General features: G+C 46.8%; 1 protein-coding gene across 1 annotated transcript; it reads right to left on the bottom strand.

Moving 5' to 3' along the window:
* Positions 1–173: 173 nt before the first annotated feature.
* On the bottom strand, positions 174–2,633 carry RLN3 (relaxin 3). Its single transcript, XM_041763255.1, has 2 exons — positions 2,414–2,633; positions 174–906 (listed from the first exon to the last, which is right to left on the bottom strand). The coding sequence occupies exons 1-2, from the start codon at positions 2,601–2,603 to the stop codon at positions 692–694; spliced, it is 405 nt and encodes a 134-aa protein (XP_041619189.1). The 5' UTR covers positions 2,604–2,633; the 3' UTR covers positions 174–691.
* Positions 2,634–14,013: the final 11,380 nt, after the last annotated feature.

Below are 14,013 nucleotides of genomic sequence, written 5' to 3'. Positions count from 1 at the left end.
TCCCCGCGCCGGAAAGTCCCAGGCGGCGGCGCAGGCGGGGGCCGCGGGCGCGGAGGGGCGCGGAGGAGCGCGGAGGGGCGCGGCCTGGGGCGCCGCCGAGCTCCGCGGGGACTGGTGCGCCCCCCTCCGCTTCCTCCCCCAGCGACGGCACACAGACGCTGCAAGGTCTTCTGGAACTTTTATTATCGGGGTTGAAGAAGGTCCTGATCCGCCCCCCTGCCGGGCCTCCCACCGCAGGCTGTGAGGGGAACCCAGCCAGGGCTCCCGCCGCCGCTTCTAGGGCCCGCAGCGGGTGGGGGTGCAGGGGCTGGAAGGCTGGGAGAAAGGCTGGGCAAAGGCCGGAGTGGAGCCGGGTCGCGGTTTGGGCTGGTCAGGAGACACCGTGGTCTTGGCCACGGTGGGGGCAACAGAGAATCAGTTTGGGCAAAGGTCTGGCGATGCAGCCAGTTTGGGTAAAGTAGGGGCACGGTTGCAGCCGCGTGCGGTATAGACCAGGCAAAGGCATGATATGGCCTGGGGAGAGGGAAGGGGTCAGGATCAGAGGTTCCCATCTGGCCAGGTAGGGGCAGTTTGCTCAGGGTCGGAATAGGCTGGTCAAAGGTCAGGGTCATTTAGGGGGACTGTGTCCAAGGGCACAGTGCCTGACCTCTGACTTGCTAATGAATGAATGCAGGAGAGTCCAGACACTGGTCTAGCAGAGGCTGCTGATTTCACTCTTGCTGCAGCCCCACTTGCAGCAGTTGCTGGAGAGGCCGGCCAGGACGTCGCGGCCACCACGCACAGCCCCCCGAGTTCCCTGCCAGCCAGGTTGGCCCTCATAGAAAGCCCGGGGGTACTTGGTCAGGGCCACCCACTCGCTGGAGGCTACAGCCTCATCCAGCTCACTGTCTGTGTCAGAGTCTGCATCTGGGAAGGGGAAACATGAAAAGAGTTAGTGCTTGGGGCTCAGTTTCGGTCACACCTAGAGTCTGGCTGGCCCAGCTACTTCTATTCTTGTCATGGTCAAAACTTTTATTCCATTCCGGCCAGGGCTCCAGCTCTGATGGGCAGATTATTCAACCTCATTGAGCTTGCCTTTCCTCTCGTCATTTCTTTTCTCCTCCTCTTTATTTATTGAGAGCCTGATAGTTAAGAACATGCATTTGGGAGCTGAACTAAGCACCAGTCCAGCCTCTCTGAATTATAATCCTGAGCAAATGAATTTACTTCTCTCTCAGTTTCCTTCTCTGAAAAGTGGGGATATGGGGGATCCCGGGGTGGCTCAGCGGTTTAGCACCTGCCTTTGGCCCAGGGAGTGATTCTGAAGACCCGGATTGAGTCCCACATCGGGCTCCCGACATGGAGCCCACTTCTTCCTCTGCCTGTGTCCCTGCCTGCCTCTCTCTCTCTTTCTCTCTCTCTCTCTCTCTGTGTCTTTCATGAATGAATAAAAGTGGGGATAGTAATAACTTCTATTTTATATGGAGTAGATGAGATAATCAATACCCATAGAAAAGCTTAGAACAGTGTCTGGCACATAAGAAGCACTCAAAATAGCACTGATCCTTTACTGAGCACTTACTTATGTGCCAGATACTAAAGGATCTGGTGCATTTAAAGGATCTAGTGCATTAACTCCTTTATTCCTCACAATGACAACCCCATGCGGTGGGTGCAGCTATTATCATTCCCATCTTCCAGAGGAGAACACCGAGGCAGGGATTGGTAGATTAACTTGCACAAGAAAACGCAGCTATGAAGTTGTAGGGCTGCCACTAGAACCCAGGCAGTGTGTCTTCCAGGTCCATATACGTATCATCATCATCATGAAAGCCTTTTTCTATTCTTTTTTTTTGTTGTCAGTTTTTGGCCAGGCCGTTGCATCTCATGAAACTAGACCCCATCCCCCCTGCTGAGCCCATGCTGAGCCCCCTGCCCAGCTTAGACGGTGTCCTAATCTGTTTTTGACTGTGTTGCCACTTAACCATCCTGAGAGATTCAGGGTCACCTGCTAGGTGGTGGCAAAATCTGGCCTAATATACCACCTTGTACATAGTGGTTGAAAAGCACTTCAGTGTCAGTTTCTAAATGGCATCCTACCTCCCACCTACTCCCCCAACCTAGGAGTTGTGCCAGGAGCAGCCTTGCTTAAGGCAGGCTCACACCCGGCAGGTGCTCCAGAAATAGTAGCCAGCTCTCCGACGACTAGAGGCTGTGGATGGCTTGCCACCCCCATCCCAGCTCTGCTAACTGGCTCCTCTCACCTCGGCACAGCTTTGAGACTTGAGCAAGTTTCTCCAGTTGCATGTAGTAGGACAGGGACTCTTCTGTCCCCGCCCTTCATCTCATCTCCATCCCCCGCTCTTTGGGGACCATCCCATGTCCCATCCACTGCCCACACCCTGCCCCTACACACTACCTCCCCCAGCCTCACCTGGAGCTTCATGAGTCAGGATGTCGGACCTTCTCCAGCGGGAGCCTCCGCAGGTGAAGATGACTGCTCGGATGAATTCCCGGCCGCAGAGCTTCACTCCGTAGGGTGACGGCCGGGCCTCAGCCCTCAGCCACAGCTCCCCAGCCAGTACCCACAGGGCTAGCAGCAGCAGCAGCGGGCGCTTGGCCATGCTGGACAGAACACCTGGCAAGTGGGGCGAGGCAAGGCAACTCCCCTGGGTGTCTGTGTCGCTGCTGCCTCCTGGCTCCCCATTTATACATCCTGGCTCCCCCGCACCTGTCATGGAGAAGGCGAGTGACCTCCCTTATCTCCTTCGGCAGAGGGGAGGCGGCACGGCCCTCCTCACCCCGACCTTTCCTGTTTCCAGGACCAAGTGATAACCTTTAACCAGGGATGGGGTGACGTGGTCCAGCTCACTGTCATCTTCAACAGAGAGGGGCGAGAAGGTCTCAGTTCAGCAGAGACCAGGAACCCAGACCCCACCAGATAGGAAGAGAGGGCACAGCCAGATACTGCCCCCCTCATAGGGCTGGACCTCCTCTGTGAATAATATTAGCAATGATAATGAGTGTTTCCCTGGTATGGGCTGCGAGGTCAAGCACTGCTCTAAATTTGTTGTATCTACTTAATCCTATGAAAATGATTCTCAAATTTGAGCAAGCCTCCGAATCTCCTGGAGGGCTTGTTAAAACACAGATTGCTGGGCCCTATTTACAGAGCCTCTGAGAATCTGCATTTGCAATAAATTTCCAGGCCGTGCTGATGCTGCGGTGGTCCAGAAATCACACTTTGAGAGCCTCTGGACTAGGAGATTAGGACTAAGATTATCCCCATATTACCTATAAGGAAACTGAGGCACAGAGTGGTGACACATGGTCCCCAGGCTCAGCTAGTAAGGCAGGGGCGGGGGGGCAGAGGATGAGGATTCAAAAGGGGCATCTGGTTCCAGAATCCATGCCCGACAAGGGAAAGTTTTGAGGATTAAAAAAATATATAATATGGGGACAGAGTTTGTTTTGCAAGATGAGAAGAGTTCTGGAGATGGATGGTGCTGGATGCCACCGGGCACTTAAAAATGGTTAAGATGGTAAATGTTATGTGTATTTTACTGCAATTAAATAATAATAATTTTTAAATTAATTTAGGGGCACCTGGGGGTCTCAGTGGTTGAGCATCCGCCTTTGGCTCAGGTTGTGATCCTGGGGTCCTGGGATCGAGTCCCACATCAGCCTTTCCACAGGGGACCTGCTTCTCCCTCTTCCTATGTCTCTGTCTTTCTGTGTCTCTCATGAATAAAAAAAATAAAATCTTAAAAAATTAAAATATTGGGGATCCCTGGGTGGCTCAGCGGTTTGGTGCTTGCCGTCGGCTCAGGGCGTGATCCTGGAGTGCCGAGGTCCAGTCCCACGTCGGGCTCCCTGGGTGGAGCCTGCTTCTCCCTCTGCCTGTGTCTCTGCCTCTCTCTCTCTGTGTCTCTCGTGAATAAATAGGTAAAACCTTTAAAAATAAATAAAATTAAAATGTTTAATATACATAGAGAAACTGGGAAATATTGACAAATGGGTTCTCCAGAAAAGAAAAAAAGGCCCTAATTTGTAGCAGTTGTTGGTTTCTGGCCAATTTCAAGCACCAAAGTGATGTCAGCGTGGTCGCGGAAGTCCTAACAAGTTAACCATCAGTTCTCACAAGTCAGTGTCAGCTGGCTCCAGGACACTGTTAGAATGTGCAATTTAAAGAATCATGGGATCCCTGGGTGGCTCAGTGTTTCAGTGCCTGCCTTCAGCCCAGGGCCTGATCCTGGAGACCCGGGATTGAGTCCCACGTCGGGCTCCCTGCATGGAGCCTGCTTCTCCCTCTGCCTGTGTCTCTGCCTCTCTCTCTCTCTCTCTCTCTGTCTCTCATGAATAAATAAAATCATTAAAAAGAGAGAGAGACAGAGACAGAGACAGAGAAAAGAATCATAAACAGGACATCCACGATACCATCACTCAGGTCAGGAAGTAGAACGTTGCCAGCAGCACAGACATCCCCTACTGTGCATCCTCTCTGGTCACAACCGCGCCCTCCCCTCAGAGGTGGCTGCCATCCTGCCTTGAGTTCTTCCTGCTTTGCTTCTAGTGACAACTCTAACACTAACACGTGCATCTCTGAAACAGATAGTTCTTTGTCTCATTTCCTTTCCTTTTTTTGTTTTCCTTTTGTATTCTAACAATTTCAACTTTTGATCAAAGTATGACACACATAAGGAAAAGTGCACAGATCATAAGGTAACACAAACTGAACATACTTTGTAACCACGGCTGGGTCCAGAAAACATTTCCAGCCTCCCCCCAAGACAGAGGAGTTAATCTCCACCTTTTGGGAGGGGAGAATTTGGAAGAATCTGTGGACATATGTTCAAAGTACAGTAATTGAGAAATGCTTCAGATGAAACATTTTGAGGCTCTGGGAAGATCCTGTTTCCTTTTATTTATTTTATTTTATTATTTTTTAAAGATTTTATTTATTCATTCATGAGAGACAGAGAAAGAGAGAGAGAGAGAGAGAGAGAGAGAGAGAGAGAGAGAGGCAGAGACACAGGCAGAGGCAGAAGCAGGCTCCATGCAGGGAGCCTGATGTGGGACTCGATCCTGGGACTCCAGGATCACCCCCTGGGCCGAAGGCAGGCGCCAAACCGCTAAGCCACCCAGGGATCCCCCTTATTTTATTTTTTATTTTTATTTTATTTTTAAAAAATATTTTATTTATTCACGAGAGACATACACACACACACACACACAGAGAGAGAGAGAGAGAGGCAGAGACACAGGCAGAGGGAGAAACAGCCTCCATGCAGGGAGCCTGACATGGGACTTGATCCCGGGTCTTCAGGATCAGGCCCTGGGCTGAAGGTGGCACTAAACTGCTGAGCCACCCAGGCTACCCTATTTTATTTTTTTTAAGAGGGTTTTTGTCTTGTTTTGTTTTGTAGAGAGACAGAGTATGTGCATGGTGAAGGGCTGCAGATGGAGAGGGAGAGAGAGAATCTCGAGCAGACTCCTTGGTGAGCATGGAGCCTGACTTGGGGCTCATCCAGGGACTCCAGGATCATGACCTGTGCTGAAGGCAGATGCTTGCCCACTGCCACTAAGGCACCCCAATAGCATTCTTTAAAAAAAAATACTGGGATAAGGGCGCCTGGGTGGATCAATCAGTTAAGCATCTGACTCTTGGTTTAGGCTCAAGTCGTGATCTCCAGGGGGTGAGGCAGAGCCCCAGGTCGGGCTCTGCACTCAGCAAAGCATCTGCTGTCCCTCTCCCTCTGCTTCTCCCCCTGCTTGCTCTCTCCACCCCCATCAAATAAATAAAATCTAAGTAAAACAAAATAAAATATTTTAATAAATATTTTAATATTTAAAAAATAAAATTTTAATAAAATTTTATTTTATTAAATAATTAAAATATTATTTTATTAGATTTAAATTTTTAATTAAAAATTTTAATATTTAAAAATAAAACTATGGGATCCCTGGGTGGCGCAGCGGTTTGGCGCCTGCCTTTGGCCCAGGGCGCGATCCTGGAGACCAGGGATCGAATCCCATGTCGGGCTCCCGGTGCATGGAGCCTGCTTCTCCCTCTGCCTGTGTCTCTGCCTCTCTCTCTCTCTCTCTCTCTCTCTCTGTGACTATCATAAATAAATAAAAATTAAAAAAAATAAAATAAAATAAAAATAAAAATATTTTAATAAAATAAAATAAAATATTGGAATAAAGTTCCTATACATAAAGTTCACCATTTCAGTGTTTTACGTACACGTGTGTTCATAGCAGCACTATTCACAACAGCCAAAGAACAGAAATGACCCAAATTCCCATCAGCAGATGAATGGATAACCAAAATGTGGTAGATCCCTACAATGGAATAGGATTCAGTCATGAAAAGGAATGAAGTTCTGATATATGTTACAATGTGAGTGAACTTTGAAAACATTACACAGAGTGAAAGAAGCCAGAGCCAGAATGTCACATATTACATGATTTTGTTGACCTAAAATATCCCAAAAAGGCAGGTCCATAAAGGAAAAAAAAAACAAAAACAAAACAGACTAGAGGTTGCCAGGGGCTGGGAGGAGGACAGAATGGGTAGTAATCAGCACAGGATATCCCTTTGGGGTAATGAAAATGTTTTGGACAGGGGCACCTGGATGACTCAGTGGTTCACTATCTGCCTTTGGCTCCGGTTGTGATCCCAGGGTCCTGGGGTCGAGTCCCACATCCGGCTCCCTGCAAGGAGCCTGCTTCCCCCTCTGTCTATGTCTCTGCCTCTCTCTCTGTGTCTCTAATGAATAAATAAATAAAATCTTAAAAAAAAAAAAAAAAAGGAAAATGTCTCGGACAGAGGCAGTGGTAGCACAATATTGTGAATATACTATATGCCACTGACTTGTTCACTTTAACACAGTTAATTTTCTGTTATGTCACTTTCACCTCAATTTAAATAAACAACAAGAGGGGCTATGGGGATGGGCTGAGTTGGGCTGGAATCCCATCTCTGCCTCTTCCCTTCTGTGTGACCATAGGCGAGTCACTTAACCTCTCTGTACCTTGGGTTGTCTCCTCTGTAAAATAGGGAAGATTCGATGAGTGCACCTTAAAACATTCTGTGGCAGTCAGTGAGTGCTTTTTAAATGTTATGTCTACCTGACACATTCCCTTTGGGTTCGAACTTTATTCCTTTGTCCTTTTCTTTGTGACAAACCCCTGACCTCGGTTGCCCCCTGTGGTATCTTGGGCCAAGGCAATGCTCCAGAAGGTGGGAATCATTTCTGACTGTACTGCTTTGAAAGGGCTGATGAATAATATGCTCCCCCACACATATCTCCTCTTCTCCCGGCGACTCTCCAGGGATGCACCCTTCTGCCCTTTCCTCCAGATCCCCAGTGCCTAACTCAACGGCTGGGAAAGATCATGCCAGAAAGTAACGGCTGCCTGTCTGATTTTGACTGATTTATGCCTCACACAGAATCAGAGTTTTGAGCCCAAAACAGCTGCATTCAAATTCCAGTACTCACGTGACCTTGAGCAAGGCTTGGCACTTCTCTGAGTTCATTGGGAAGATGGGGTTAATAAGCATATTTCCTTCATGGGGCTGTTTGGGGACTTTGGTGAAATTCGCAGTTGTTGGTGCATGCAGTTGTCTGTGCATGCATAGCACAGAGTAAGGGCAGTGGGTCGCATGTGACCTGCACAAAGATACCTCCACATCCCAACCCTCGGGAACTTTTTTTTTTTTTTTTTTTAAGATTTTATTTATTTATTCATGAGAAATACAGAGAGAGGCAGAGACACAGGCAGAGGGAGAAGCAGGCTCCCTGCAGAGCCCGAAGTGGGACTGGATCCCGGGTCTCCAGGATCACGCCCTGGGCTGAAGGCGGCGCTAAACCGCTGAGCCACCCAGGCTGCCCCTCTCGGGAACTTTGAACATGATATTATTTGGGGAAAGGGTCTTTGCATATGTAATTAAGGAGCTAGAGATGAGATCATCTTGGATTATCTGGTTGGACCCTAAATCCAATGACAGGAGCTGAAGACATTCCCCATTTCCTCCCCAGCTTCCACTCAGCCCCTGCTGCCTACCACCCTCCCTTTTTGTCTCTATGGATTTGCCTCTTCTATGTACCTTTTTTTAAAAAATATTTTTATTTATTTATTCATGAGAGACAGAGAGAGAGAGAGAGAGAGAGAGAGAGGCAGAGACACAGGCAGAGGGAGAAGCAGGCTCCATGCAGGGAGCCTGATATGGGACTCGATCCTGAGACTCCAGGATCAGGCCCTGGGCCAAAGGCAGACGCTAAACCGCTGAGCCACCAGGGAGTCCCTTCTATGTACCTTGTGTAAGCAGTTGGTATTTGTCCTTTTGTGTCTGGCTTTTTGCACTTAGCACAATGTTTTCAAGTTCATGTTGTAGCATGCGTCAGAATTTCTCAGAATTTCGATTCAAGGTAGCATGCTTTACACATTCTGCTGCACCTTGCTTCCCCCCTCCCCCGCCCTGTCACTTAACAATAAATGCTAGAGATCTCCCCTTATTAAAATCTTCTTTAGGGGACACCTGGGTGGCTCAGTTGGGCATCTGCCTTTGACTCAGGGCGTGATCCCAGGGTCCTGGGATCGAATCCCACATCAGGCTCCCTGCAGGGAGCCTGCTTCTCCCTCTGCCTGTGTCTCTGCCTGTGTGTGTCTCATGAATAAATAAATGAAATCTTTAAAAAACAAAATTAAATCCTGGGCACCTGGGAGGTTCAGTTCGTTAAGCATCTGACTCTTGATTTCAACTTAAGTCATGATCTCAGGGTCGTGAGATGGGGCCCGGTATTGGGCTCTATGGTGGGTGTGGAGCCTGCTTAAGATTCTCTCTCTTCTTCTCCCTCTGCTCCTCTCCCCCCAAAAAGATAAATGAAACTCTCTTCATACACCCTGTTATTTTTCTACGGTTGCATGGTATTCTGCTGTTCACTCCCAGAGACAGACATTTTTTCATACATTTGTTTTTAAGCTAAGATTGCAGTGAAAAGCCTTGTAGAAACGCCATTTCACATACATCACATGTATCAGTAGAAAAATTCCCCAGTGCTCGCTTCGGCAGCACATATACTAAGAAAAATTCCCCAAAGTGAGATTTCTGGATTGAAGAATATGTGCATTTGTGACTTTAAAAAAAAAAGGTTTGTTTAAGAGAGAGAGAGCAGGGGGAGGGGCAGAGGGAGAGGGAGAGAGAGAACCTTAAGCAGACTCCCTTCTGAGCTTGGAGCCCAAGATGTGGCTCAGCCTCAAGACGCTGAGATCATGACTTGAGCCAAAATCAAGAGTCCAACACTTAACCGACTGAGCCATCCAGGTGCCCTTGTGCATCCGTGCTTTTTATAGATATCTCCAAATTTTCCCTTTGGAGGCTGGATAAATTCACATTCCCTGCAGCAACTAATGAGAGTTCTGTTTCTCTATGGCCTCACCAATGGAGTATATCAACCTTTGGATTTTTGCCAATATAACAGGTGAAAAATGGAATCTCAGAGAAGAGAAGATTTCCATGATTCCAGATATTCCATGCATTCCAGAGCTATTATAGTTTTCTCTTTGCTCTCTGGCCACCTTCATTGCCCATTATTTTTTGGGTTGTTGATGTTTTTCTTCTTGATTTCTAGGAGTTCTTTATATATGGAGATTTACTATTGTAAAATGAGTTGTAAATATTTTTTCCCAATTTGCCATTTCTCCAAACTTTTAAATTAACACTAACATTTATTAAGGATTTGATGAGTGTCTGGTTTTGTGCTAGGTGCTTTAAACACACTATCTCATTAAACCTTATTGACATCATTTTTCATCTCTAAATACTATAGGATGCCTTTAGAGAAATAAGGACATTTGCACAATGACAAATATGCAATCGTTCTTCAGTATCATCTTACACCAAACACATATTCAAATTTTCCTGAGTCTCTGAAATGTCTTTTCAGAGTTGATTTAGAGCAGCCCAGGCCAACAGAACTTTCTACAATGGTGGAAGTGTTCTATATCTTTGCTTTCCAACATGGTAGCCACTGGCTATATGTGGCTATTGAGTACTTGAAATGTGTTCAGGAGAAAAGAAGAACTAAATAGTTCATTGTATTTTATTTTATTTTATTTTATTTTATTTTATTTTATTTTAGTTGCTTTTACTTTTAATAGCCACATTGAAAATTACAGGTCAATATCCCTGATGAACATGGGTGCAAAAATCCTCAGCAAAATATTAGTGAACTGGATTCAACAATACATTTAAAGGGGGGCACCTGGGTGGCTCAGTTGTTGAGCATCTGCCTTTGGCTCAGGTCGTGATCCTGGGGTCCTGGAATTGAGTCCTACATCGGGCTCCCCATGGGAAGCATTTTTCTCCCTCTGCCTATGTCTCTGCTTCTCTCTGTGTGTCTCTCATGAATAAATAAATAAAATCTTAAGAAAAAAAAAAATCCCCCAGGGATGCCTGAGTGGCTCAGCGGTTGAGTGCCTGCCTTTGGCTTAGGGCGTGATCCCGGATTCCCAGGTTCGAGTCCCACATCAGCCTCCTTGCATGGAGCCTGCTTCTCCCTCTGCCTGTGTCTCTGCCTCTCTCTCTCTCTCTCTCTGTATCTCTCATGAACAAATTAAAATCTTAAAAAAAAACCAACAACCCTAGCCTGCTAATCATTCATAACGCTTCATATATAATAAGCAGAAACGCACCAGCTTCTATGATGATTTGCCAGTGTAACAGGAAGATACCTTGTTTGCATCTCAATGCACCAAGTGTCAGACTCTCACTACCTGGCACATTAGTAGATAGTTTTAAATTTCTTTTTTTCTACCTTTTAGCAAAATTCCATGGAGATCTCTTTCCTTTGCTGTTTGGGTCAGGAGCAAGGTTGCTATATTTTAAAATGCTATGATGTGTCTGGATTTCACCCCATTAGCACTCCGTTTCTTAAGAGCTACTTTGTTTTCACTGTTGGCTTAGTATTTATAACATGCAGCCTTCTGATTTCATCTTTCTAGAATGATGGACACCTACATTGCCTCCAGCTTCCCACTTCAATGAGCATCCTTACCTGATGTGAAACTTTCAATGAATATAAAAATGTGGAACAGAATTTACCAAGTCATAGTTCTCTCAGTTATTGGGTCTCTTAACAGAGACCCAATAACTGGCTTAAGTAAGACAGAATGTCTGTCTCTTGCAGGCTGCTGGCTGGGAACCTCATGTCCTTCTATCAGTTGCTGTACCATCCTCTAGGATAGTATCTCCAAGGACATTTGGCTCTCTCTAGAGACATCTTTGGTTGTCATACCTGGGGAGGGATGGTGCTACTGGCATCTATATGCTCAATATGCTCTAATGCACAGGGCAGCCCCCTGCCACAAAGAACAATTTGGTCTTAGAAAAGTCGCTACTCTTTTTTTTTTTCCAGGACTGACTTGAAGAGACAGGGACAGTCGTCCTGTAGCACACGCCACCCCATTTGTCTGTTGCTTCCTGATGTTGTCTTTTTTTTTTTTTTTTTAAGATTTTACTTATTTTAGGGGAGGCAGGGAGGGGCAGATGGAGAGGGAGGAAGAATCTCAAGCAGATTCCCCCCTGAGCACAGAGTCAGACATGTGATTTGATCCCAGGACCCTGAGACCACAACTTGAGCCAAAACCAAGAGTCAGACACCCAATCGACTGTGCCATCCAGGTGCGCCTGATGTTGTCGTTTAATTTCTCTCTCTTCTCTTTCTACTTTCTGCCAACTGGATGTTAGGTGGAGAGACTTAATGAGTCAGGTTTAACATTTTGGCAAGATGTGTCATAGGGGAAGCTGTGAACTAATGAGGCCACAGGTCCCTTTACTGTGACACTGAGCTTCACTGCAGCTAAGTCTGACGATAGTCTGGCCTCCACGATGAGGTCCACTCCCCAATACCCAGTGAGCCGTCCAACACCCTGTGAATATTTTGTTCCCCATCATCCTTTAATTTGATGCTTTATAATGCCTATTGGTGATCACTGCCCAAACCAATTATTTCCTTGGCTTTTGCAAAATGGTGATTTTTCTCATTCTCCCATTCCTCCTAAATTTTTCAGCTGGCATTCTTCTTGGGTTGTTTAGTGACCACTACAGCTAATACTGGGGAGGCAAGATGATCCTTAATTCCTTACTTTTAATTACCAATGTTTCAGAAAGGAATTGGTCAAGAGCTGCTTCCAATGGTATAATGTATGTATATGTTTTTAACTTTCAAATTGGAGCATAACATATATAAAGTGCACAGATTTTTTTTTAAGATTTTATTTTCATTTATTTACTTGAGAGTGTGAACAGGGGAAGGAGCAGAGAGTGAGGGGCAGGCAGATTCCACGCTGAATGCAGAGTCTGACACAGAACCCGATCTCATGACCCTGAGATCATGACCTGAAATCAAGAGTCGGATGCTCAACTGATTGAGCCACCCAGGTGCTCCCACAGATTTTTAAAAATGATATTTATTTATTTATTTATTTATAGAGAGCAAGCAGGGGGAAGGGCAGAGGGGGAGAGAGAGAGAGAGAGAGAGAGAGAGAGAGAGAGAGAATCCCAAGTAGACATTGAGCACAGTCTGACACGGAACTGGATCCCACAACCCTGAGATCATGACCTGAGCCAAAATCAAGAGTTGGATGCTTAACGGATGGAACCACCCAGGTGCCCCAAGTGCACAGATTTTGAATGGAGAGCTAAGGGAATCTTTATTTCTATATAGCCATGCAACCACTATTTAAAAAAAAAAAATGGAACAGGGGCACCTGGGTGGCTTAGTGGTTGAGCATCTGCCTTTGGCTCAGAGTGTGATCCCGGGGCCCTGGGATTGGGTCCCGCGTTGGGCTTCCTGCATAGAGCCTGCTTCTCCCTCTGCCTGTGTCTCTGCCTCTCTCTGTGTCTCTCATGAATATATAAACAAACCCTAAAAAAAAAAAAAAGAAAAAAAGAACAATTCTAGCCCATACTACCTTCCCTGCCACAAAGTCTTATAATGATTATTTGTGATTGAAGAAGTGATTTCCAGGCTTGGCTGTGCCCATCTTGGGGCTGAGAGAGGTCAGGAAGGTGGGGAAATGGGTGAGAGGTGCAAATAAGGCTTCTAGTCCCCTTCCCATTGCCTACAGGGTTAGCCCTGAGAGCTCCGCCTGTCTCTCAGAAGCAGCTACAGGGTCTGAGTGACTTGCTCTGCCAGCTGGGATTTATCTTGGGCAACTTATGCCTGGAAGTCTCATTAATTCTTGGGGGGACTTGTCAGGGCTGGGGCTCAGCTGGCATTTCTAGGCAGATCAGGACTGATGCTACTTCTCCTCTTCCATGGAGGGTCATATCCAGGGACATCAAAGCACAATGGGAAGTCCCAAAAAAGGAGACAGGCTGTCTGGGCTCTGCTGCCTCCAGTTGTGTGATCCCGAGGGAGTTACTTCCACCTGAGATTGTTTGCTTACCTGTCTAGTCGGGGGAATATTCCACTTTGCTGGGTTGTTGGGAGGATTTCTGAGGAATCATCTGGCTACCTATACTTCTCTGGCTCACCTCCTGCCACTTCCCTCTTTGCTCATTCTGCCCCAGCCAGATGTTTGTTCCTTCCCCACCTGGCCTTTGCCTCTGCAGTTCCCTCCACCTGGGTTTTATGGGGCCTGCTTCTTCTCACCACTCAGGCTCTGTTTGCATGACCCCTCCTCAGGTGACAGAGGCTACAGCACCCTCTCTTTCCTCCCCCACACCCTCTTATATTGCTCTCACAGCCCTTAAAAGCTTATCTCATGCATTACCTTCACTAATAATTGCATCTCCCCTAGAAGAATGCAAAGTCTGAGGATTTGTCTGCTTTATTTTTACATCCTGGGCCTTGCACACAAGAAGTGTGAAATTGGTTGAACTAGGAAACAGCAGCTCAGAGCTAGAGCCATTTTGTCTCACTGTCACACAGCAGAAGTGGAATTAGAACCATGGGCTCTGAGCCTTTGCGTTTATTGTCCTCACTGTGTCTAGTGGAGACTGGGGTGCAATATTTAAGGGAC

This window comes from Vulpes lagopus, chromosome 7 (genome assembly GCF_018345385.1).
Source record: "Vulpes lagopus strain Blue_001 chromosome 7, ASM1834538v1, whole genome shotgun sequence".
In the NCBI taxonomy this organism is placed as follows: Eukaryota; Metazoa; Chordata; class Mammalia; order Carnivora; family Canidae; genus Vulpes; species Vulpes lagopus.
Note: the sequence above shows the minus strand (reverse complement) of the source record. Positions and strands in the feature narration are given on the sequence as shown.

What these genes read in the sequence shown, in the direction of transcription:
- RLN3 (XM_041763255.1), bottom strand. Translation starts at nt 2,603, where the DNA reads ATGGCCAAGCGCCCGCTGCTGCTGCTGCTAGCCCTGTGGGTACTGGCT. An exon ending in CCTGACTCATGAAGCTCCAG is followed by an intron (nt 907 to 2,413) that starts GTGAGGCTGGGG and finishes TCCCCTTCCCAG; the next exon opens with ATGCAGACTCTGACACAGAC.